At 37.0% G+C, this 26407-nt stretch overlaps 1 protein-coding gene across 5 annotated transcripts in view; it reads right to left on the bottom strand.

The window, feature by feature from the left end:
- Positions 1 to 477: 477 nt before the first annotated feature.
- Positions 478 to 26407, bottom strand: part of REPS1 (RALBP1 associated Eps domain containing 1) — an 80966-nt gene continuing 55036 nt past the window's right edge. For 2 of the 5 annotated variants that reach the window (XM_026504904.4, XM_026504902.4), the window contains exons 9-20: positions 24015 to 24136; positions 20573 to 20653; positions 14728 to 14815; positions 13234 to 13335; positions 11392 to 11464; positions 9789 to 9907; positions 8719 to 8783; positions 6636 to 6821; positions 5675 to 5770; positions 3669 to 3817; positions 2704 to 2809; positions 478 to 735 (exon numbers count right to left, since the gene is read on the bottom strand). In XM_026504904.4, the coding sequence (XP_026360689.1) occupies positions 667 to 735; positions 2704 to 2809; positions 3669 to 3817; positions 5675 to 5770; positions 6636 to 6821; positions 8719 to 8783; positions 9789 to 9907; positions 11392 to 11464; positions 13234 to 13335; positions 14728 to 14815; positions 20573 to 20653; positions 24015 to 24136 (1256 nt within the window). In that variant the 3' untranslated portion in view covers positions 478 to 666. The remainder of the gene's footprint in view (positions 736 to 2703; positions 2810 to 3668; positions 3818 to 5674; positions 5771 to 6635; positions 6822 to 8718; positions 8784 to 9788; positions 9908 to 11391; positions 11465 to 13233; positions 13336 to 14727; positions 14816 to 20572; positions 20654 to 24014; positions 24137 to 26407) is intronic. The other 3 variants (XM_026504903.4, XM_026504907.4, XM_026504906.4) reach the window with 3 other exon arrangements.

The following is a 26407-nucleotide window of genomic DNA, read 5'->3' as shown; positions in this document are numbered from 1 at the left end:
TATTTCCTAAGTTTACATGACTGCTGAGTTAAAATCTCACACAAAAATTTTAGGTTACTGCTGAAACGGCTCAATTTTCACTGGGAAGATTATAAAATCTGACCCCCAAGTTCACATGGAAGGGCCTGAAAGTACCACGTGACTCTTGAACACTGATTAGGGTTAAAGAATGCTCATCCGATTCAGTTCTTTCAAATCAAATATGAAGTAGGAACTCATTTTAAAGATTTTTACAAAATATAGATGTTTTATGTAAAATATTAAACCTAAAAGAAGTTGACAATTTATTTAATCTTGTCTCCTTTTGCAAATATTTCAGTCTGTGCTTGAGATATAAATGGGAAGGCCATTCTGTAAATCAAATCAGTGTGAGGCTCTGGCCACATAAGCATACTGGACCAATGTTATGCATTCCTGACGCTATGGAATAAGAAGGGTGGGCTCTGCCAACAAACACAATATATCCTCCAGGAAAAATCATCCTGACCCTTTTATTGTTGAAATTAAAAAATAAAAGATACTTAAATACAGGTGAACATATAGGGCAAAACAGAATCATAAAATTTAATGTTGAATTAAGCAGTGAGCTGAACATTTGGGTCTCCAAACTGGCTTGAACCCAAAACTGCTTAAAAATGGGTATGTTCACAGTTAACGGCAATTGGCTTATAGGTGAGAGAATGGTCGAAGCTGTTCCAGTTGAACTTCCAGAGAAATTCTCTCCTCAAGAACATCCTGAAAAAGACGCAAAGTTATGTTTCAAAGTATATAAAAATGAAGGCACATCTAACAACTCAGCATCAAGAAAACAATTTAAATTTGTTAAGAAAATGAAGGGAGAGTCATTCATATTTTAAAAGGATACTTCATTTAGCAAAGTAGTTTCTTTATATGCAGGTAATATTAAAATATGATCTTAAAATCTTTTTCTTACTAAATAAATCAGGGTAATAAAACCTTCTTGTTTAATTATTAGAAAAGCCAGTATTCGCAAATGATGCTATTAATGCAGGCATTCTGCATAAAGCCCACCCCCGCAGTAGCAGTAGGTGAGTCGATTCACACAGATTCTTTGCCCTGGTGATTACATCTGCTCATCACAACTCCTGAACCTCCAGTTTTGGTTTCACAAAGAATAAATTTTTTTGCAATCAGAATTTCTGATCACTGTTGATTTTGAGCTGTCTTTTCAGATAGCCAGCGAATCCTAGCTCACCTACTTTCTTTTTTTTCTCAACATGCTGATAGTTTTGTGTTTCAACCAGAACTACCTCCTCCTATTTCGTACCATACTTCCTATTTTCTGTTCGAGATAATGAGAAAAGTGATTTTTAAAATAGCTCCTATATACATGTTTCTATATGCACCTTTAGTTCTTCAAAAAAACATTTGCCAACAAAATTTTCATTGTCAACGTATGGCAAGCTTATCCTTAGTTTTTACATTCATCCTTTACAACAGACCAAATTCACAATCAGAGAATGACTACAGATACCTTCTTTGATCAAAGAGCTATACAAAAATATCATTCATTCACAGATATTTATCTAATCCTACAAGTGCTAGGTTTTGGGGATAGAGACGAGATGATTACGAATTTATCTAGGAGTCCTAGTTGACTTCTGATGTCCTGCCTGAACATTAACACATCCCTCTCTCTCTCTCTCTCTCAAAAGTACTTTGGTTTGGACAACATATATATGGTCACCCTGAACAGAAAAAATTATGATTTACTCTCAGTAAGTTCATTTTAGTAGGACAGAGAGAGAAATGTGCCATAGATAATAATTCCAGATAGTGTGATAAATGCTAGATGAGGGATACAAACAGAATGTTATGGGAACAAACTAACTGCATTCATTTTACACTTCCATGGGCTCTTTTCTCCTCATCTTTGTGGTTTACAACCTTGCTACTCAAAGTGGGACCAACAGTCCAGCAGCATTTCCATCATCTGGAAGCTTATGAGAAATGCAGAATTCTCAGGTCCCACTCCATGCCTAATATGAATCAGAATTTGCATTTTAGCACAACCCCTGATTAACTGTATACACATTAAGATGTGAGAGCCAATGGTTTACAAGATATGAATGCTTAATGTTGGCAAACCATAAATGATTCTAATTTTTATTTGTAGAGATTCAAAGAAATCATAGTAGTAAGAAAGAAAAACAAACCCATTCCTCTCAAGTATAAATGATGGGAGTACACACTGGCCAAAAGCATCATTTTTACTTAAGGCCTGTTTTACCTTTTCCACACGCAAAATGATCTCAACTGTCCCCATCTTCTTTAGACCTGTTTAACTCCCTTTAATAGAATCTGAGTAGTCTTTAAAGGATGAACTGACAATACTCAAATCATCTTAGAATTAAGTAAGAGTGTAGAGAACCACATATATGATCTTGGAGGTACCCAAAGTTACAAAATTTCCTCTCTTGGGTTTCATTATGAAAGTTCAGGAACATTATAGGAACAGTGATGCCATATATATATATGTTAAGATAATCAGATCAGAATTGAATATACAAAGCTCCTTTTAATATACAAAGATTCAAAGATGTAAAGAACATTTTAGATACACGTTTCTCTTGCTACCCTGGAAGTTTCATACTAGCCTAAGAATTGCTGGATCACTTCTAAGTTGCAGTTAACTGAGATGTTCTGAGTCCATGGAACTTCCCAAGTAAAGATTCAGAATACCTTTAATTGTTGCTGCAATTCACTATTCAATCTGGCCAAAACTGTGTTGGTTTCCTTATTGCGTCTAATTGATGCCTGAATTGCTTTCTTATCTTTCCCAACAGACCTGAGAAGATAAAGAGGGCAAGAAAACATGACTGTCATTTCTTATCTTTAAATTCTCTCCATTCTCCCCCGACCTCTCTCTGAATCCACAAAGTAGAGGGAGCATCTTTTGCCTTAACAGCACAGCTCAACCACACCTGCTCAGTTTCAATGGTCAACCAAAAGTGTCTAAGCTTTAGAAGCTTAAGTATTATTGTTATTGTTTTAATTCTTCTTCTGTAGAATCACCCGAGTTTAAGTTAGTCCAGAGCAGGCATCAGCAACTGTTTTCTATCAACAACCAAATAGTAAATATTTTATTTTGTGGGCCATATGATTTCTGCAGCATATTCTTGTTTTTGGTTTCTTTTTCTTTTCTTTCCTTCTCCCTTCTCTTTTTTACACAAATGTAAAAGCCATTTTTAGCTCTGGGCCTTACAAAAACAGGCCATGGAATGAATGTGGCCCACGAGGCCTAGTTGGCCGATTCTTGTTCTAGGACAACCATAGTTAAAATCTTAGTGTTACTCTACACTATTAATTTTTAAAAAATCTGCTCCAGACTATTGAATCATTGAAGACTACGTCAAAAACGAATGATGTACTATATGGTGGCTAACCGAATATAATAAAAAAAAAAAAAAATCTGCTCTAGGGTTTGCTTTTAGGTTGTTAAAATGAAATTGGAATTGAACCTGATAATGGAGAGGGGGATGTGGGGAGAATGTTAGACCTACTCATAAGAGAAAACTCTGAAAGAAGAGCAGCAAAGAACCTCTGCTCCACGAGAGCTAGTCTGGCCATTTCTTCCATTTTGATCCGTGACTTGTTGGGCTTTGTGCTCCTAGTCATTATGTTTGTTCAGCAACAGCTCTGATTACCTAGGGATAGAAGGCTGTGATGCAAGCACAGCAGCTAAGACACCTGTCTTTTGTGTGTGTTCATCAACTTCTGGCCTTAACTCATCTTCTGATTTCAATCTTCTTCGAACAGGTTTCGGTGGTGGAGCAAGAGGTGTGGTGCCTTTGCTCTACAAGAGAAGAAGTCTGTTAACATGTCTTGAAGACATTCACGGTTACTCAGCACTTTACCAACATCATTTGCTTTCTTTAAACTGCTTCATCTCCAAAAATTAAAAGTCACCTGTCCCACTTTAATATGTATTTGTAACACAGCTAAGTTAAATTTCAGTGCAAAAGGGTGTTCCTGGTTGACATCACAACTGTGAAATGTACCTAACCAGACACTTTTTTAAAAAAGGGTAACATAAGCTCCTTGAGGCCTAAATCTGACTCAAAACTGTAATGTTCACAATTTAAATATTAACAAGAAAGATGCTCAATATATATACTGTTCAATAAATATAAAAGGGTGTCTCCAGGGGTGCCTGCATGGCTCAGTAGGTTAAGCATCTGCTTTGGCTCAGGTCATGATCTCAGGATCCTGGGATTGGGCTCTGTGTAAGGTTCCCCGCTCAGTGGGGAGCCTGCTTCTCCCTCTCCCTCCGATTCCCCCCCAATTCGTGCTCTCTCTCAAATAATACTTTAAAAAAAAAAAAAAGGGGAGTCTCCAGAAATATGCATCCATTATCAACATCGGATTTCCTATTCAAAAATACTAAAACATGTCATTTTAATAAAGCAATTTATAAAGTAGAAAGCTAGGCAATTCTTTAAAAACTCACAACTAAGATGCACAAAATAACTGCAACTCTTGAATATGAGTGGACATTTTGTTGGAAACTATGAATCTTCCCTCAACAGATTCAAATATGGTGTTTTGGTATCTACCATAACCTGATTTGATCTGTTAATAAAAACGACACTCAATTGCCATATCTTTAGTTAAGTGCTATTTTTAACTTGTTGCTGTGACCTGACAAAAATAAAATTCACTATTAAAAAATATCACAGAAATATAGTAAAAAAATAAAGTGTCCAGAAAGTAGAATTTAAGCACTCTCAGAAACACATGCTGTAATAACTATTGGGAATGTCTGGGTGATAACAGGAAAAAAAATTACTAAAACATTTCTTTCAATGGAAAAACATGCAAATATCTATAATTTACTTTGAAATATAAAAAACAGGTAAGAAGGATTGATGTAGATAGATAGACAGATGGTCAGATATGTGATAATGCAAGTATAGTAAAATATTAATGGTACAGTCAAGATGTGGGCTTACTGATGTATACAATGTAAAATTCTCTCAACCTTACTGTATGTTTAAACATTTTCTTTCTTTTTTTTTTTTTTTTTAAAAGATTTTATTTATTTATTTGACAGAGAGAGATAGCCAGCGAGAGAGGGAACACAAGCAGGGGGAGTGGGAGAGGAAGAAGCAGGCTCCCAGTAGAGGAGCCTGATGTGGGGCTCGATCCCAGAACGCCAGGATCATGCCCTGAGCTGAAGGCAGACGCTTAACGACTGAGCCACCCAGGTGCCCCTATTTAAATATTTTCATAAGAAAATGCTGGGGGGAAAATTATCCCCAAAACAGTCAAAGAAAAAGAGCACAGAGTATTACATCCTTAGAGGGCTGGTAATTTTTCTCTATGACACTGAAGACTGCAATAAAACAAACGAAATTTGACCAATAAGGAAGTTTTACTTTCTATACGTGGAAGAATGTCATTACCAGATAAATCCTGAGAATCTATGGCACATACTAGATGACAGACTATCATCTCCTAGAATTTTTAAACAGGCAGACCCTGTTCTGAGACAGACCAAATATATTACAGTTTAAGGCAGTGGAATGGCTTAGACGCTCTCTGCAGTTAACTTTATTTCTAAGATTTTCATCATCTTTAAAATCTTACAGAGTAAAAACAATGTCATTTAACTTTTTATATGTACAAAATACATACAGAAGACTTCACGTACCACATTGGCGGGAACACTAGCAGCTGTCTTTTCTTCAATTTTACTATCTGTTTTGGCAACTCGAAGAGAACTTGCAGAATCAGAAGCTTTTTCAACCTAGAGATGAATATATTATTGTCCTAATTATACATAAGCAGTATACAATTATATAGTATGTATAAATATGTATGTTAACAAATCAGAGAGTAAAATGTTAAGAAAATATTCATTCTGAGAATAAGGAATGTGAGAAAACCCCGTAAGATGACCATTCTCTACCATGGAAGGGCAGAGAGCAGGGGAGGGCTGAGGATGCAGCCAGGACCGTTTGGCAAGTTCTTGTGGTTGGGGGAGGGGATGCCTCCACCTTAGAGGCGTGAGTACCTGTACCCTGTGCACATCCATACTTGCCTTCAGGTCCTCCCCTCCTTCCTGGAAGCACAGGCCATACCCCGAGTGGCCCCAGGGCTAGGCAGAAAGTTTCAGGTTGGACGAAGTGGCTAGTAGAAGTTCTTGCCACTAGAACTGAACAGGGTCTCCCAGAACACTGTCTGCAAAGATTGAATCTGTAGGTCTAATAAAGTGACTTACTATCATATGAATGGAGTATAGCTATGGTAACCATAGCCACTTGTCACATGAAAATCTTCACCAAATCACACATCAGATGCAAGCCCCCGAGCGGTGTTTTAGCCACGCCCAGATGGTTGTGTTTGTACCTTTTCCCATGACACTAACTCCCACCCAGATTCTGATTCTTATTAGGCATTATATTGTAACCAGCGGGTATCTAAGGCCAGTTAAGTAATTAAGAAGCACAGACCTAGGGAATATAAATTCTCTAAAGCAGCAGATGTTTTACTCGCTGATGTCCACTCTAGTATCTGCTCTTTTAGAGGTTCCTCTGTTTACAGAACTGCTTATGAATACAACATGGAAAGAGCTTCCCAGCAGAAGATCAGACAAGCCCTTGAAAACTGACCGGCAAGATGTCTGGATGTTTCTCGGCTTCATCATCTTGTTCTTCATTGACGTTTGATGCAGCAAATACTTCGAACTGGCTGAAATCTGCAAAATTTGGTTGTTCTGGTATCTGCTGAGGTGAGGTACTAGTGTGAGTTATTAGGCCATCGGCATCCACTGGGCGATGCACAACGGGACCAGGAGCCTACACACAGGTTAGGATGGAAGAGCACATATCTTATTAGTCTATCACTGTCAGCAGTCTTCCGCTTTGAAAATATACTGTACAGATGCTTTGTTATCTGTAAATTCAGGGAGATGAGCGACAGTGGCATCTAGCTCTAAAAACCTACATGGAATGCTGAGACACTCAAAAAATTAAGATGACAAACCTACAATAAGAAAGATACTTGTACAAAATTCTTATTGCAAAGAAAGTACATCAAAAAAGAGGGAGGGTCTGGCCCTACTCTCTGACTCTCCACTTGCATCTACTTTTTTCTTAATTAGGCTACTACACAATAGTTTGTGCTTTTAACAAGTTATTTTAAAAAATGTTTCTAAAAAGGTTATTTTAAAGTGTGAAAACCACTGCTCTAACTATCCTCCCAACGTGTGTCTGCTTCCCTTCAGTTCGTCCTCCACTCCTTTGCCAGAGCAATCCTTCTAAACTCTTCAATCCAAAAATACATGTGAGAATGTAACTTTTGGCCAAGCACTATGGAAATAACAGTGAACGAACAAATAAGGCCCATGCCCTAATGAAGCGGACACATCAGGGCAGGGTAAGAGACAAGTACACAAGGACTTATGTGTGAGGAGTTTCATGACAACAGAAGTACAGAATGCTATAGGAATCAATCTGCAGGCTCTTTCCTGCTTACCCTTTAAACATTCTCTCTCCTAGAAGAAGGATTCTGTCCTTCCTAGTACAATACAGACGTATCTGCCCCTTTCCACCTCTTCAGTCTCACTCCCCATCACTCCAGTGGCACTGAATGAACTCCTGTTCCCTTGAATATGTCAGGCAATGTCATTCCTTCTGACTGGAGTGCCCTCTCCCCAAGAACTACTACTTGATCTCTCAAGTCTCTGCTTAAAGTCTCACTTCCTTCATTTTACTTACACCTTTCCAATGTGATCCTTGACTTTACTAGTTAGTAAAGCTGTTAAATACATCTAGCACAGCCCTTCTATTATAGTTGTTGTTTATAGGTCTATCCTCCCTAATGGACTGGTTCTTGAGTCAAGTGACAAACTCACTGGGTTTCACAGCTCAACCCAATACAAGTATTTTCGCTGGTACTTTAGATAAACGAAATATTCAAATTTCAGTATCTTTTACGATTAAGAAACCATCTTTTTTTTTTTAAAGATTTTATTTATTTATTTGACAGAGAGAAACAGCCAGCGAGAGAGGGAACACAAGCAGGGGGAGTGGGAGAGGAAGAAGCAGACTCCCAGTGGAGGAGCCTGATGTGGGGCTCAATCCCAGAACGCTGGGATCACGTCCTGAGCCGAAGGCAGACGCTTAACGACTGAGCCACCCAGGCACCCCAAGAAACTATCTTTTCAACTTCAAATAACCAACTTCAGTGTAAGAATCTAACTCAGAAAATCAAACAAATTCATTCACATAAAAGGCAGTCGGCCAGTCAGTCACATAATACTGTCAGCTATAATCCAGAATCTGTCTTAGAACATACTAGATGGGAACAACTTCGACCTGGCAGGGATGAAGACGTCATCTTACATTTCCTTTACTGACAGAGTAACAGTTCCAGGGAGACGCAGCGAGGGCTCGGAGCCTTTTCTAGACCCACGACACACAGGGATAACATCTCCTATCTTCCAACCCACCGTTTTCTCCACTAAACCTTCTGTTATCAAGACATTATCATTTGGTCCACTTCTAAGTTTCTTTCAAAAAAATAATTTCAATCATTATTCTTGACTTCCAAAATAAGACTCGGCTTCCCTGAACAGACTGCTCATTGAGAATGATAATTAGGTAATTCCTGATCTTCAAAATAATTCTAGAGTAGAAGCAAACACTAACAGACAAATGTAATTGTTCAGTAATGAACACACTGGAGAATTACCTGTGAGGGCTGTGGTCTTGGAGGCACTGCAGGAGGATGGGCAACAACTCCAGCCTGTTGTTGTCCTGAGTAAATACACAAGCCATCTTTTTAGTAAACAGTAGAACAAACAGGCAGAAGGAATGTGATCAAATGAAAAAGACTTCTAAGAATGCTTGATAAGTATTGGAAGGCATTTATTATCTTGTAAAACTATCTAGAGATGACCTAATGACCAAGCCTCATGGCCATTTCTCAGACCTCATATCTTTTTTTTTTTTAGGGAGTTATTTTATTTTGTAGGCTCCACAGCCAGCGTGGAGCCCAGTGTGGGGCTTGAACTCATGACCCTGATATCAAGACCTGAGCTGAGATCAAGAGTTGGATGCTGAACCAACTGAGCCACCCAGGCGCTCTACCTCAGACCTCACTTCTCTTATTCTATTGCACAAGGCACTCTTGACATGCTTGTTTCCCTAATACTGAACACTCTTGGCTTTCTTCTATTTCTGAATGCTCTTTGGCTACAAAATATGCAGACTTCCAAATTTTCTCTTTGAATTTAATACTTCACTCAATCATTTCTATGTAAATCATTCTCAAATAATACAATCTTTCTTAGCCCAAGTCCAATGGCCTACTATTACATCCCCTTTTCCTCATCATTCCAAACCCATAACATCCAAAAACAGAACATCATCACCCTCTGGTCCTAACTTTTCTATTTTGATCAACATTTATTAATAACAATAAAACCAGTTATATAAAAATTAAAACCTTGGAGTAAGTTATGAGTCTTCTCTCTCCTTCGTCAGCTAACTGAAGACCTATCAGCTCTCCCTCCTTGAACTCTCCACATGGTTGTTTTAAAATCTCTCGAGGCATCTCTCAGGTTTCCCATCTTTATCATTTTCACTCAAACACATTAAAAAAAAAAATTTCCCTCTCATATGACACCTTTTAAACTCAAAGTTTTTCTTCAGATAAATAAAAAAATAAGGCAGAGTAAGAGAAAATAAAACAAAATGTTGTGCTCTTTAATGAACTTTAAAATCAAATGATAATAGATACTATGGTTCTCTATCCCCTACCTGTGGTGACTGCAAAGGTCCGATTCATATCTAAAGAGGATGATCTGGAATGAGAAGGCTGTGGCCTTGGAGGGGGAGGTGGTGGTGCAGTGTTATCAGGTGACGTTCCTGAATGCGACCTATAAAATTCACCCCGTTACAACTGGTCATGCTACTGGTATTGGAGCTTTTTTCTTTTTAAGCATTCAAACTTGGCTACACAGCAAAGGATTATTGGTGTGACATTTTCTCAAGCAGGTATGTAAGTATTAAAATGAATAAGGACAGGACTGTTTATGATATGCATTAAACAAGTAATTATTTAATGTGGCAAATAACCTTTTTTACGAAGCATAATTATACATTTTTTAAAATTCAAAAAAATTTGAAAAGAAAGTTCATTATTAACATGAATTCAAGGTAGACACTACAGACCTAGTAACATTTTCCTTTTCAATTAAAGATAGAATTAGTTTGAAAAACCATTTTCTAAAAGGGGAAACTTGACTTTCAGACATGGCTAGCTTTCACCTGATTTACAGTTTACAGTTTGGTAAATAAAATCTGGCTCAACTACTTGAGGCGCCCATTCCCGCATCCCCGCAGGCAATCTCACTGTAGTGGTGGCTGTGCTCATTCTGGACCCGCCCTAGAGATTCACTTTTGTGCCACCAAAGTCTTCTATACTCTGAAAAGAGTCTCATGTACTCTGGGAACCTGATCCTCACTTGTAGAGATAAAAAGGAAAATAAAATCCAAGATGACTGAAGAGATATAATTATACAAAGAAGCAGTCTTTGACTTCTTCCGAGATTCTGTATTACGAGTCTTTATATACTCCAAACATATGGCAAAAGGATACTTAGCACGTAAAAAGATGAGGGAAAAAAGATGCTTCTGTCCCGCACACAATTTTCAGTGGATGGTTAAGCCCTGGCAGACATATCCCTTGCCACCTTCACCCTATCCCATGCCTTCTTTATTTGTGCCTGAGAAGTTATATGTAACGCAGATCTTCAGAGTAGGTACCCCAACACTACGCTGTGTGTTTCTAGATGGCATCTTAAAACACAGAATTCTGTGGGCACTTGCCGAAGGCTATACAAGGAAATCTGTACATTTATTACTTAAACAGACTCTCAACTGTTTACCTACAAAAAGGACTGTATTAAACTGCTAATACTACTACAGCTCTTTCTAGGCCTTCTACAGAATACCATGGGAACAGTAAAAGTGCCTCTTGCTTTCCTACTAAAGTTGAAATAAATCAAAATTATTTCCCTTCTATGTAAATCAACAGGTAACGTAACAGCCTTCAGAGAACTGAAGAATAGAGGAAAGTAATTCATACCTGGGTCTAAAATAATTCTTAATATTAAAATGTAATAAGATTTTTTTTTAAAGATTTTATTTATTTATGTGACAGAAAGACAGCCAGCGAGAGAGGGAACACAAGCAGGGGAGAGGAAGAAGCAGGCTCCCAGCCAAGGAGCCCGATGTGGGACTCGATCCCGGAACGCCAGGATCACGCCCTGAGCCGAAGGCAGACGCTTAACGACTGCGCCACCCAGGCGCCCCTGTAATAAGATATTTTAATATGCTTTTTATTGACAGAAATACTGACCTTTGATGAGTTACATTGTTTCCAATCTGTTCTGGGTCCGAAGTAAAAGAGTCTGAACTACTGTACCCATCTGCTGATAAATGGAATATATCCTATTTAATAATAATCTTTTATTCACTTTTTACCCTATATGTGCTAAACAAATATAATAATTATTATTTCAAATCAGAGATATTTAAAAACTGGCTAATAGGTTAACAGTTCACCCTAGTGTTATTAAATGTAAAAAATTAAATAGAAATCAAATAAACCATGGCACATTTACACAACGGAATACTACACAAGCAAGTTATAATGGAGACAAATTAATATATGAATAAAAAATATGCTTAGACAATAAAATTTATGAGATTAGCCAGATGTTCCCCATTTTTCACCTGAGAAAATATCATTTCCAAATCCTGAAAATCTTATGAAGGAGCAGAGTCCCAGGGGCAGACTAATGGCTGTGATGCAATGACAAATTTTAAAATAGAAACTCAGGGACAATGTGAAGGAACACTGCTACTTACTTTCAAGGATTATAAACTGAAGGGACTGGTTATTTGGTTTAGTTTCATTTCAAAATGTATCCCTTTCCTTTTTCTTAGCAAATAACTGAATTGTTTAATTGGTACAGGAATGATGCTAAAACTAACATATTTCCATTTGGATGTACCAACAGGCATTTCAAACTTGAAATGTCCAAAACTCAACTGTTGTTTCCCCCCAACAAACCTACTGCTATTACAGCCTTCCTCAAGTCACAGTGGCTCAGACCAAAATTCCCTCAATTGCCCATGACCTCCCACCCCCATCCTGTATCACACAGGTAAGCAAATCCTATGCTCTTTTCTTACAAAATATAGCCAGAATCTGATCTGACCACTTCTCAGCACTTCAACTGCTACCACCCTAGGCCAAGTCATCCTCTTCTCTTGTCTGTATTATTCTAATTGTTTTTAAAATGGTCTTTCCTGTTTTGACTCTTGCTTTCTTGGGGCCTATTACCAATACAGCATAGTGATCCTCGTTAAAAAAAAAAGGGGGGGGGGTCAGACCACATCACTTCCCCATTCGAAACCTTCTAATGGCTTTTTGTCTGATTCAGTAAAAGTCACTCTTACACTGCTCCCTGATTACTCCTCTACCACTTGCTACTTCTGCCTGCCAACTACGCTAACTGATTCTATTCCAGGTGTTTGCCTGCTGTTCCCAGCAGAAGGCAGTTTTCTAAATCAGGGCTTCACATGTGCTGTTTCCTATGCCTGAAACGTCCTTCCTCCAGATATTCATAGCCAAATCCCTCATCTTCAAGTTTTAACCCAAATGTCATCTTTTGGTAAGGTCTTCTTTGACCACCTTATTTAAGATATCACTCCCTCTTCCCTTTCTCAGCTTTATTCTTATCCAGTGTGTTAATTATCTAAGACGAGAATTAAGATTTTTCTTTTTGTTTTTTTCTCTTACATCCCCCATTATGTAAGCTCCATAAGGGCAACGATTTTTTTTCTGTTTTAACTGCTGAATCCCCAGTATCTAGAACAGAGCCTGCCACATACTATTCCTTTAGCACAGGCTGAATATATGAATGTACACACAATTTCTTGTGAGACAAAGGAACGAGTGGGAAGAGCCCATGGACTAAACGTGGCTAACCGAGAGGGATGGCTAAGAAAAGCAGGTCCAGGTGGCAATAAGCAACCATTTACTCACACAGAGGATATGGTATTTAAAAGGGTTAACTACTAGAGTCTCTATTCAGTAAAGGTAATATGAAATAGCTATACATTTGATTATTCAGATTCTAAATCCAGACTTAATCAACTTCAAATGGAAACTGTAATGTTATTTTTCACTTACCTACAGTATTTCCAGAAGCAAATTTCACCGATGAATTTATCTTACTTTCCTCTGACAGGTCAGATGGTTTCACAAGTAATGGGCTAGTGGGATTAGTATGATCTAGTAGAGAATTAATAGGTAAAAATACAAGAATTGAATTAATAAATTCATCAACTTCAGAGTATAAGATTTCATTTACATATTCCAAAGAAGTAGAGGTAAACCTCATGAGATACAACCCAAAATAGCATTTTTAATAAAAATATAAGCTTGTTCATACAGAATTTTGTTTTCTGCCATAACAGAAGATAGATTATAATAAAAAAGTCAATTTACTTGTTCATACTTTGTTAATTTTATCCTTTCAAAGTAACTGCTTAAAACATCACACAAATGGTTATAAAATAAGTAATTTATGATGTTGACTTATACAGAAAATAAATACACTTCTAAGAAAATACATATACCTCTAACTAAAACATTTAATCTAAAATGAGGAGAAACTTCACGAGTTTAAGCAAAACAATTTCAAAGCCAAAATTTATTTTAAGGTCTACCTCTTCAGTTAAAATCTGAACATACTTTAAATGTAAGTTCGCAGCAGTTATCATAAAAACCCACAGGGTAGGGGCACGTGGGTGGCTCAGTCAGTTAAACAACCAACTTTTTTTTTTTTTTTTTTGTCAGAGATAGAAAGCACAAGTAGGGGGAGCGGCAGGCAGGGCAGGCAGAGCAGGCAGAGGGAGAAGCAGGATCCCCGCTGAGCGAGGAGTCCCGTAGGACTCGATCCCAGCACACTGGGATCATGACCTGAGCCGAAGGCAGCGGCTTAACCGACTGAGCCACCCAGGCATCCCGAACAACCCACTCTTGATTTCGGCTCAGGACCTGCATCAGGCATGGAGCCTACTTAAGATCCTCTCTCCCTTTCCTTCTGCACTTCCCAATACCCCCCCCAACTCCCTGCTTACACGTACTCTAAAATAAATAAAATCTTAAAAAAAAAAAAAACAACCCACAAGGTATTAGAAAAGCCGCCTTTCCAAGTGTCCTTATTTTAAAACTTTGTAACATAAATACAACAGTTTCCCTTTTCTTAAAATTTTTAAAAAGATTTATTTATGTATTTGAGAGAGGGAGAGACAGAACTCCTGCAGGAGAATGGGGAGGGATGCAGAGAGAGAGAGAGAGAGAATCCTCAAGCAGACTCCCCACTGAGCTTGGAGGCCGACACAGGGCTGGATCCCAGGACCCTGAGATCATGACCTGAGCCAAAATCAAGAGTCGGGTGCCCAACCGACTGAACCATTCAGGTGCCCCTCAACAGTTTCCCTTTTGAAACTGTAATATAAATTGAACAATAAATACCAGCATACATATGTACGTATACTTGTAGAAAGTACAGTTAAAAAATAAACAAGTATGAAAGAAATCTGAGCCATCAAAGAATAATTATTTGTGTATTTCAGTTTGACACTAATCTAAAATACAAGCCAGCAACAGCTTTCTTACCACTGCCAGTTCTTTTCAGTTCCATTTCCTGCATGTGGATTTTGCTTGGAGTCATACGAATGGGAACTGGATGAACAATAGCGGTATCCTAGAGACAAATGGGAGGAAATACAGACTTTGCATTAAAAATGCCAAGCTGATACCATGAAATAATAAAAACTAACAATACTTTAAATAGACTTTCTTATTTATGCTAAGGCAAGCACGAAAATAAACTTCTTAATTAGAAGTTTTAGAATTACATGTAAAAAATCAAGTTCACTATGTGTGCCTAATAATCTGATTTCTTTTATAAAAAGTACATTTTAACTTTTGAGTGGTTAAAGATTTCAGTGAAAAAAGACCTCTAAAACTACCTACAGTTGAAGACAATATTCAAAGGCAAAGGGTGAGATGATCTCACGAAATTATACAAATCTTCCAATTTTAGTATACGTGCTGCCGAAGTGAGCACATGAAACTATACAAATCTAAACCTTTGAGGTTAAAGTAAACTATTTCATGAGAACCCAAAGACTAACAGACTGAATTCTTTTTCCTTAAACTGCTGAAAAAAAAACCTGACATTTACTTTTTCCTATATAAAACAAAAGTAATAGTGCTTGCTATATCATAGCGGTTGGCATGATACATAGTTTCTACAGATTAGTTCTACAGAGCTGTTTAAAACTTCCACAAAGGCATGCATTTTTAGAGAGGCATAAATTAAGACTCCTACTCTTAACATTCCAGTATTTTTCTTAAACCTTTTCCCGACTGGAATACATCTGATATCCCTAAACCTCATGAGTGGCAAGTCTAGTTAGAGAAGTAAGGAAACTGGCAGTCCAGACTTTTTGAAAAGAATGCAAACAGCGAAGTAAGAAGAGAGGACGAAGTAAAGCCTCTCAGAAAGAGAACAAAATGAGGAAGGTGCACCTGGGGCCACGGGTGGGGCTGGCCCTGGGAGCTGAGACCCACAGCAGAGGCACCAAACTAGGATCAAGCATCTGGTTTAAGAGCGATAGAGCAGTACTGCTAAGAGGGCTCCACTCCTTCCATGAGGCATCAGTTCATATTTTGTATGCGCTGCTGCTAAAGACTGACCTTGAGATTCCTACATTTCGAATATCTAGTTATGAGTTATGTTTATAATTCAGTGTGAAGGTAATGACTTTTCAGTTTAAGTCAGACACCATTTTTGGTTGACAGTACCAGGTAACCAAGCCTCTGCTAGAGGAAGTTCCAACATACTGTCTCTTGTTTGACAGGTCTCCCTGGCTTACTCTCATAATCCCTACATTCAACCAATTTATAACAAATTCTTTGTTGCAATTATACTGATAGATCCATTCACAGTAATTTTCTGCCCCCACACCAGTGAGACTGTGGACAGAGCTCTAACATTTCCCCTATAACTCTAAAATTACGGTTATAAAGATGAATATTATAGCTGGACAAAAGTTTAGATTTCTCACAAAATAATGAGTTACTCTCAGGAAAATATTTTTAACAATACACTTAAGATGTTCTTTGTTGTATTTACGGTTATAAAAACCACGGCTTTAGGAATAACTACTACTTTCTTAACTCACAATTTTAGTGGCAGAAATAAATGCCATAAGAATCAGAATTTAACCTTATAAGGTAAGATCAAAGGAGAAAAAAATGATGACTCATGAGACAATAAATTCTTATTCCAAACCCAAAACAAGCTAGGAAAAAACATGCAAAAAAAATCATTAGATGTTTTAACTCATAATATTCATCGAATATATATTCTCTGTGTGGATAAAATCAGATATATAAAACTTGTGACAGTTGGAACTATTAAGTAACCTTTTCATATATTTCCAGTACAATACAAGAAAGGCATGATAATGACTCTAAGAAAAGAAAATCATGCATGTTCTATTCATTCTCCAAATAATGTGCGTAAGTTTCTGTGCCAGCAAATCAATTCTGTATCACCTACTAGACATGCAACCGCTGGATGCTGTGAGCCTGCAACCAGTTTTGGTCCAGCAGATCTGGCTGCTAGCAGGACAAGGCAATTCCTTGCAGAGCTTTACTCAGATGACAGGCCTAACCTCCAACTAGTATACATATCAGAAGCTCCGTTTGTGATTGTGATTTGCAGTAGGATACAGAGCTGTGACTCTAAGCATTTCGACAACCAAATGAAGAATCATGAATGCCGATACGCTTCTGAGTCCTGAGCCATCAGATGCTCCAAATTAGCATCCATTAATTTAAAAATAGAGAAAAAAGTATAAGACTGACTGGAGCAGGCTCTGCCCAGTTTCTTCCAGCTATTCAAATCACCTCATCACCTTTAGGAAACCCATTCCTGATCACTCATGGCACATTTATGTCATATATTTGGGCATCTCATTTTATGTACACTTTTGTGAATGTATTATGCTCATCTACTGTATTTTCTACTTGCCTTAAAACCCATTATCCTGAGTCCAGCCCCTCTACTTTCCATTTCTGTGTCACTCATCATCTTGCTCTCTCTTGATCCTATCAATCCTTCACATTGTTTGTTGCCTGAGTAATCTTTCCCAACTGCCTCTCTCTCACCCCCATCTTGTCATGGTACTCCTGGCTGGTTCCTCAGGTCTACGGATTAAGTTCAGATCCTTGGTCTAGCACACAAAGATCTTCCCAGTCTGGTTTCAACCACACTCCTTAGCCCCATCATCCCCCATCCACATGTCTACTCTATACTCTCAGCACACTCAACAGATCCTGCCTATGATATTCTCTCTGCTTGGAATGCCCTTGTCCACTTCTGCCAATTCATAGTTTCTTTCAAAACTCAGCATACAAACATAATCTCGTTTGTGAAAACTTTGCCAAATACACTGGGCTGAGTTAGCCCACAGTTCTCTGCCCACAATTTTGTTCACAGCTATATAGAATTATCACAATCAGTTATATTACAACCATCAACATATCATGATTAAGCTATGGTCTACTTAAGAGTAGAATTTTTTGACATTTTTATACTCCTACAGAATATCACAGGCACCTAAAAAGGGGGCTCCACCAAACCAGGTGAGTTGGCTGGCCATAATCAGTAATCAAACTAATTTCCTTTTTATACTCTGAATTCCTCAGAAGTTCTATAGCACTCCAGATCAGGCATAAATCATGGCAAAGACTACTGCATTACACTTCTCATCAGTCTAGAATCTAGTAACAGAAGCAGATTCTACCAGAGGCTATTAACGATAAGCAGTTCAACAAAAGCAATCAAGTTTCTAGAAATTAGATATCACAAACTCAATTTCATTACAATTCTCGGAGCCTAACAATTATTCATCTCAGTTTGCATGTGAGGTCACTGCGCTGTGTGATATAGATGTTTCTAAGTGCTACAGAGAAGTGTGGAGCTTTTTACAGACTTTCACTTTACTGATCAAATAGCTAATTACCAAATTTTAGCTTTTTAAAAATATTCCATTAAATATTTTCAACACTGTAAGATATGTAAATTGATATTAGAACTGTAGTGGCACTTTTCTTTAGGTGATTCTCTTCTGTATGGACCTTATTTACTCACTTGTAATTATTTATAGAAGACTTGCAAAGGATCATTTGGGACTTTGAGTACAGGCTGTGTTCTGCAGAAGGCAATTTGCCAGGTAAGTATTAAATGAAGGATAAGAACTTAGATTCTCAATGGAAGCAGGGCATTCTCTTACTGGCAAGTTTGAAGTGAGATCACTAGTTGGGGAGCAAAAGTTAAGATTTAAGTTTATCACCATAAAAGAAAAAAGGTATTTCTAGGTACCTTTCTAGGTATAAATATTTAAGACTGCCAACTTTATCATCACGTTTAGAGATCTAAATTCAGGTTCAAAATAGCAATTAACCATTTTTAATTTCCTACAGCCTCCTGCCACACTAGAGATAACGAGATAACGGAAGAAAGTACTGAGCCATATCCTTTTAAACACTAGAGCTAGGGGCGCCTGGGTGGCTCAGTCATTAAGCGTCTGCCTTCGGCTCAGAGCCTGATCCCGGCGTTCTGGGGTAGAGCCCCACGTCAGGCTTCTCTGCTGAGAGCCTGCTTCTTCCTCTCCCGCTCCCCCTGCTTGTGTTCCCTCTCTTGCTGGCTGTCTCTCTCTCTGTCAAATAAATAAATAAAATCTTAAAAATAAATAAATAAATAAACACTAGAGCTAGAATTCACAAATTTGGATATTTTTTCTAAGAGGTTACAAGAACATCACTATGATGAAGTCAAATATTTCCTGGCATTTCCTGCCAGTCGTGAGTCAATTTTTTTCTATGTTTTTTCTATGTTCTATGTTTTTACATATAATGCTCTTTTCTGGCCTGACAAAAAAAATCATAATACTATGAATGATTATTTTCACCAGCTCTTAAGGGTTGGAGAATAAAACAGAGCAATTCTGTATTCCTACATCAAACTTGCCTTTCCAATAAAGCACTTTTACTAAGTATTTTAATCAAAATTAACTTGACTATGTAAGTAAGAGATAAGAATAATACGGAGAAATAAACCTTAGAGCAAAAGTAAACTTTCTTCTAGCTTATAGCACCTGTCACTTCCCAAGAGACCTTAATTAAAACCACTAATAAGAAGCAGAAATCATGTTTTGTTTTTTTATTCCTCAATTTTCAGGTTGAAACCAAGATTAATGCCTTCAAAATAGCAATAAGAAAAGTAATGGGCACAGATGATCTACATACTAATTGGTCCATAAATAATTAATAAACTATGAAACAGGCACTTAAAACAGTTCACACTTTATCTGTTTTGAATTCAACGTAACAGCATCCTACTTCACAGATATCAACTCTTTAAAATTATAAAGCACAGGAAAGATCCATTAATTTAAACTACTAAAGATGAACTACTATCTTTACACACCATTTCTCCCAAGTCCACATCAAATAAGGCATTACTATACTTGATTCAAAATTAATGGCTCTTTGATCAGAAACATCTAAAAAGAATGCCTTGTGTCACTTTCTCTGTATCTTTTCACTTTTTTTTTTTTTTTAATTTTACCCTTACTCTCTTCTTCCCTTCCTACTTACTTCCTCTTTTCTTTCTGAAAGGTGCCTATTAGCCTGTCCTCCAAGAGAAAAAAATAAAAGGAAAAGCAGGAGTGAAGAGTGAGAATGATTAATAGCTAAGGTTCTGAAGTTTTCAAATAATTTGAGGGATGGGTAGGGCCTATATGAAATGAATTCCGTGGGAATAGAATTTATTTTTTTAAATCAGGATGTGAACTTTGTAGCATTTTCAAAGCAACACAGTAAGCCACAGGAAGACAAGACACAGGCTCCCTTGCACAATGGGAATCTGTGACCAACAACTCTATTTTTTTGCTGAACTTGATTCTCTTTAACAGAACTCAACATATTAATTAAGTCAAAGCCATTCCATCTAGACTGTTAAAATGAAAGATGACATTGCATATTTACATACAAAGTACGTATTACATGATGTGTAAGCATACAAATAAAATAGTATTTACTAAGTGTCACTGCACTGAGATACACGGTATGTTTACTAGAACATACACTTAGTTAGCAAATGAAAACAAGGTCAGCTAAATCAATTTTCACAAAATGCTTCCCTAGACACATATACTAGAATTTAAAAACATACAGTTTTCTCTCATCAAAATAACTAGAAAACACAAAAAAATGATTTAAAAAAATGTTCTTTCCACCATTAAGCACACAAAAATTGAAAAGCCTGCCACCATTTTCCTCTAAGCACTCCACTCAATCATGCATATCAGCTAAATACCATAATGAATGGAAATTTGGGTTAATAAAATTAATTTCAAACAAGCAAGCTAAGTGATTGACTTACAGGATCAGCTGGTGCAATGTTAGAATCAAATTGGGTCAGAGTTTGTGAGCTTGAAGAGCGTTCACTAAATGTCTCCCACTGCTGAACAGACAGAGGAGAGACAAGTCAGCATGATGAGAAAGATGGAGTAAAAGATCATTGGAGAAGATTTAGCAAAGTAATTCAGAGGTTGCACTGCAAGTTGTGTTTCAAAGGCCTGACAAAATTCCATAATTTCTATTTTTCCATAAACATTTTATACTTATCTATGCTGGCTCATCTTACAATGTAAGGTGAGCAGCTTCACCCTCAAACGTATAATAACAATTTATCACAATCTCAGTGGAAGAGATTCCAAGTCTCACAGAATTAAAACTCAAAACATAATATAGGAACAGAGTCTAAATGGTATTAATGGCAACAAAGTAAAAATGTAAAGGGGTCTGTCTTGACTAGAGAAAGAATTACTTCAAATCCTTCTTCCAAAATTCTAATGATAATGTACCGATTTGACGATGCTAGCGAATCCTGCGTACCAAAGTTTTGGTCAAAACAAAGCAAGTCAGTGTGACTTGCCAGTGCGACCCCTGAAAGATGATTCTACTATGGACGTGCACGTATTTTATACGTGTGTCTAGATATTTAATAAAATATAATTGAGATAAAATGAAAAGACTTTTGGAATTAATCTATGTTGGAGCTTATGTCAATCTGTAGCAAGTCAACCCCTGCAATCAGCGCTACGCACAGGGCCATGCTGGACCACAAGACAGAACCGCCAGTCAGGCACCGTCCCCCGCCCCATGCCAGAAAAATCAGAATGCGGCCACATGAGAGCAAATCAAGCATCTGAGTATGTGTTACACAGAGAAGACTTATTTTGATATGAAATACTACTCCTCTAAAAGAGGTACACAAATATACCTCTTAAAAGAGGTGGAGTGACAAGTCAGTACTAATTTTAGTAAATTCCATTTGTTTTGAAGATCTTAGTGAAATAGCATAAGATTTTTATATTAAAATTGCATTTTACATATCATTAAAATTTGCTTAAGAATTATGAGTTATCCCCTGAAGAAGGAAAAACATCTACACATATACAATATATACATACAAATGTTTACACACAGACACACCTACTCTATTAACCAAAAGCCTTTCTATAACTCAGTATGGAAAGTATACATTTTTATGCTTCAAAGTTCGACTTACTATTTAAAATAGTGATATTCAATTTGAGAAGACATGTAGAAATTAAATATTAGCAAACGTGTTGATGAAAATTATTTACAAAAAAAATATAATCTTTCAACAACCTAATACTGATGCATTTAAAGTGATTCTTAAAGAAAACCCACAATCATTCACTTTTATCGTGATGTTAGTATAACTAGTTTCTTCAATAATTACTGTTGCAGGGGTAGTGAAGGAATTTTTTTAAATCCTAATTATTTAATTGTGGAGAAAAGTTTAGATGTAAAAGATTTTTGCCAAAAAGAAGGCACTACCTATCCTATTTGGTGGCATGAGGCTTCACTTGGTTTTGTAAGACTATATGTAAGCTACCTGGAGAGCAGAGACACCCTCATCTTTGTAACTTTAGTATAATGGCTAAGGGTACAGGCTCTGCAACCAGACTGCCGGAATGCTAGTTATTTGGTAAGACCTTAGGCAAGTTACTTAACCTGTGTGTCAGTTTCATCATCTATAACACGAGATTAATAATGCCTAGATCATAGGATTGTTGTGAAGATGTTAAGGAGTTAATACACGTAAAGAGCGTTCTGAGCAGAGCTGGCACATCAAAAGAGCTCGATAGATGTTAGGGATTATTATTAGTGTTACCCAGTGCCTCCTCCGTATTCGCAGGTGCTGAAGAAGTACTTGCTGAAAGAGTATTAGTGCTTCGTGGTAGAAAGTTAAAATATAATTTAAATTCCATATCCTAAGTAGGTATTTTTTATAAATATTATTATTGAAAGGTCCCAAAATCAACGTTACTTTTATAAAAATTCTGGTTTTCCACATATAGTTAAAAAAAAAAGTTATGACATTCATGACCTTTTAAGCAAATGCTATAAAATGAAACTTGCTAGGAATATTTAAGGGAAAATGAAACTACTGGAATCAGAATTTGGAAGGGACTCCACTCCTCGGCGTGAATGATCACACTATAATTTTACTTAGAATGAAGATGGGTTTTAGAATTGAGCTGCTTTTATTTATGAACTGATATTAAGGGAATATAAATACTCTTAATCTGACAGTGCTTTTAAAAAATGACAAATGAATAAATGCAGCAAAAATTAGTGATTTCAAGAAAATGGAGCCTACTCTCTAAAAGGCTCTCTACTAGTAAATTCTTTTAAGGCTTAACTCTTTCCTCTAAAAAAAAAACATTTAAATGGCTGTTTTATGATAAATGTGTTATAATGCCTCAGACACGGGTATCCGTGAACGCGTCCTAAAGCAGCAGCAAGTCCTTGAAACTGGCCAGTTACTTCTCTGCTTTTTAACTGTCCAAAATTAACTAGTGTCACTTTAATCCAGTGCTTTTCAGCCTTTAAAATACATGGAAAGCATAGAAAGCTTAGAATTTTTTCCCTGAAAGTCAACAAGCTTTTAGATTGTAGCACTATAAAGGTGATATTAAAAACTACAAGGGAAAAAGTAACTTGTTCACGAAGGAAACTGCTCTACTGGCCTGGAACGGTGGTTTTCAATAGGAGTTCTACAGAGCAGTAAGGTTTAACAGCCTGGGGGCCTCAGGTAATCTCTTTCTAATCAGAGTGGCCCTACTTCCATTGTGTTCTATAATGGAGTTCCAAAGTGAGAGGGGCGCAGTGTATGCATCTCAGATTCCATTTTGCGTGCTGTGCTTGGTCTTACATGACTTTTCTCTAACGACTGCATTTAACAGTGAAATCATTCCATTTTGTATTGCATAGAACTAAATTATTATAAATAGCGTGGGTTGTAGAAAGTGCATTTTTCACGTGGAAAGCTGGATTAGTGACTTCTCGCACACCACTTCCAATGCTAAGATTCCAAATATATTATCACATACCTTGCTTACAGGAATGAGAAGGCAGTGTGATACAGTGGGCGCCATAGTTGACTGAATGTCAAAGTATCTGTGTTTAAAGCTTAGCTCTAGTCCCTCACTGGCTATGAGATATTTTGGCCAAGATATGCACCCCTTTGGGCCTTCATGTGTCTGCCCCATCTAACTCAAAAGGTGTTAGCAGGAATGAGTGCTGGAAAACAAACGATAGTATTTATTATGAAAAAGTACTTTGAAAACCTCAGTCACATAATTATAAACATTCATCACAGTCACATTGGGTATGTTCTCTCAACTGTACAGGCATACCAAAAAAGCTAGATGCTGAAATTACTCTGTCTGGAACTTCTTACCTTAAAACAGTTTAAGTTAGTAAAAGAAAAGGGAAGCTCTGCTAACCTCACTGCTCTGATTCAACTCTGGCCAAGTCTGGTTTAGTGACGGCATTGACGGAGACTTGCTTGGAGGTGCTTCTGCAGGAGAGCCTGAATAACCTACCTCACCTGGCTGATCCCCAACATCTGCAATTTAAAAATAGAGAAATTCTCTATAAACAATATATTTTAGTTTAGGAATATTTACTTATAAAAGAAAACCTAACAGAAGATTTTCCCAAGTAGTAATTTATAGTCTGACTTTCCTTGCCTTATGCTCCCCAAATAAACATTTTAACAATCAAACAATCGGGCAATACTTATTCCTGTTATTTATTGTCTACTTGAAACCACAGCTTTCCATGAAAATAAAATCTAGTGAGGCATAAATAGAAAAAAGAGTGTTGCACATAACAATAATACAATAGGGCACATGCTTTGCATCATTTTCTAATAATCTTATACCAGGTTCCCAAAGTGTATTTCATGGAATATTAATCATTAAGGTGCTTTTAAAAATTAGGCTTTCTGTTCAAATAAATGTGGGGGGATAGTCCAATTCCCTGTTGGACCCATGCATACTGTAATGTCCTAGAACAAATAAACTTTATTTAAATCAGTTTTTTCCCCAACACAGACCTTTTTTAATCAAACAAAACCCTCCATATTCCCTTGGAATATAATTTGGGAACTGCTGATTTATAACTAATTCACTCACATTTTCTCTACAAATCTCTCCTGTTACCAAAAAGCAGCATCTATTGGCAAGGCAGACAGCAAAAGGAAAGGAAGAGTTCCAGGCGTGGGCAAAGAGCAAAGTGAATTAGCCAACTTTTATCATTACAACGTACAATTACATTCCAATGTAAAAACAGAAGGAAGTAATGGTAACTGAATTCTCAATCCAATCTTCTTTTGCAAAGAGCAAAGTGAATTAGCCAACTTTTATCATAACAATGTACTATTACATTACAATGTAAAAACAGAAGGAAGTTAATCGTAACTAAATTCTCAATCCAATCTTCCCAAATTTTACATGGCTTGGAATACAATCCCAGTCTGGAAATCACATAAATTACCAAATTAACGGGGAATACCTAATCTTTTGAGACTCTGTATCAAAAATATGATTCTAAAATCCATCACTATCTCACTGTTTGACCATGGGCAAGTTGAATGAAACAGCACCTGAGTTTCTCCATCAGAAAGAAAGACATTTGCCATTAAATATTAGCACTGTACTTAAAATTCCTTAATAGATAGCCATATAATAATTCAGCAGTGTAAAGGTTTTTACCTTTCAATCTATTCCTAAGTAAATTCTTTACATTTTAGTGCTTAACACATCCTAGGACCTAATACATACTATGCACTCAAGTATTTATCTGAGTTCAAGTTTGCCTTCATTTTAAATTCATTCTCCTTTACTGTTATTTTCTTAAAACAAAAATTACCTGATATTTTGAAAAAGTTCTCAAAATTTCTCTTTGCCCTATTTGTGCTGCATGTCTATCTCAAAACATTTCCCCCATATACTTATCCTGACATAACTTCTTTATAGTCCTATCACACTGCGAGTTCTAATTTACAGTCCAGCATCATATCTGGATGAATTTTTGTTTTCTAAGATCAAGAACAGCTGCCCTTTTTTCTCAATCCTATCCCTTTCTCAGTAAATGTGTCAGAGTGGTATAGAACCAACATTTCCGATGATTTTCAATGAAGACTCAAAGCTCTTAGAGAAAGACTAATGAAAAAATTATTTATGATAAATAGCAGCAGCAACACCCTCATGGGGATAGCTTGTGGTTTTCAGTGTGAATGAAAACTATGGGCTTTTTTTCTATGATAACCAAGGGAAAGGAAGTTAAGAAAAGGAAGATAATGGCTATAAATTTGACTAGCTTACTGAAAGTGAAATGAAGGTGGTGAATGAAGAAATGTCTGTAAGCGATCCCCCAAAGCAGATATTCATATGAAGAAAAACAGAATTAAAATAGTATTGACTATACACAACCACTAATTTTCAAAAGAACCTACTTAAAGTCAGACTGTATCAATTAAGTTTTAAATGTCACCTTAGGGCAAACTGGGCCCCTGGTCTGGCTTTCCAGACCTTCATCCTCCTGTCTTCTGCTTACAAATCTAGGATCAGATTGTACCCCGCCACCTCAGAGCAGTTCAGTTTGGGGTAGATTGCGGAAACCTCTTTGATTCACTGGTACAAAGTTGCAGTGGGTCCAGCCTCTTGAGGCTGAGAAGTAAAATGTTATTTACCCAAATAAATACACTTCATCATTAGGCTAAGAGTTATTTTCCTAGAGTTGCAGTTCTCAAATTGTGGTTCATGGACTCCTGAGGGTCCCCAAGACTCTTTGGGGGGGGGGGTCTGAAACATCAAAATGGTTTTTGTAATGA

The sequence above is a fragment of the Ursus arctos genome, unplaced genomic scaffold (genome assembly GCF_023065955.2).
Source record: "Ursus arctos isolate Adak ecotype North America unplaced genomic scaffold, UrsArc2.0 scaffold_13, whole genome shotgun sequence".
Classification (NCBI taxonomy): domain Eukaryota; kingdom Metazoa; phylum Chordata; class Mammalia; order Carnivora; family Ursidae; genus Ursus; species Ursus arctos.
This window is presented reverse-complemented; position numbering and strand designations above follow the sequence as displayed.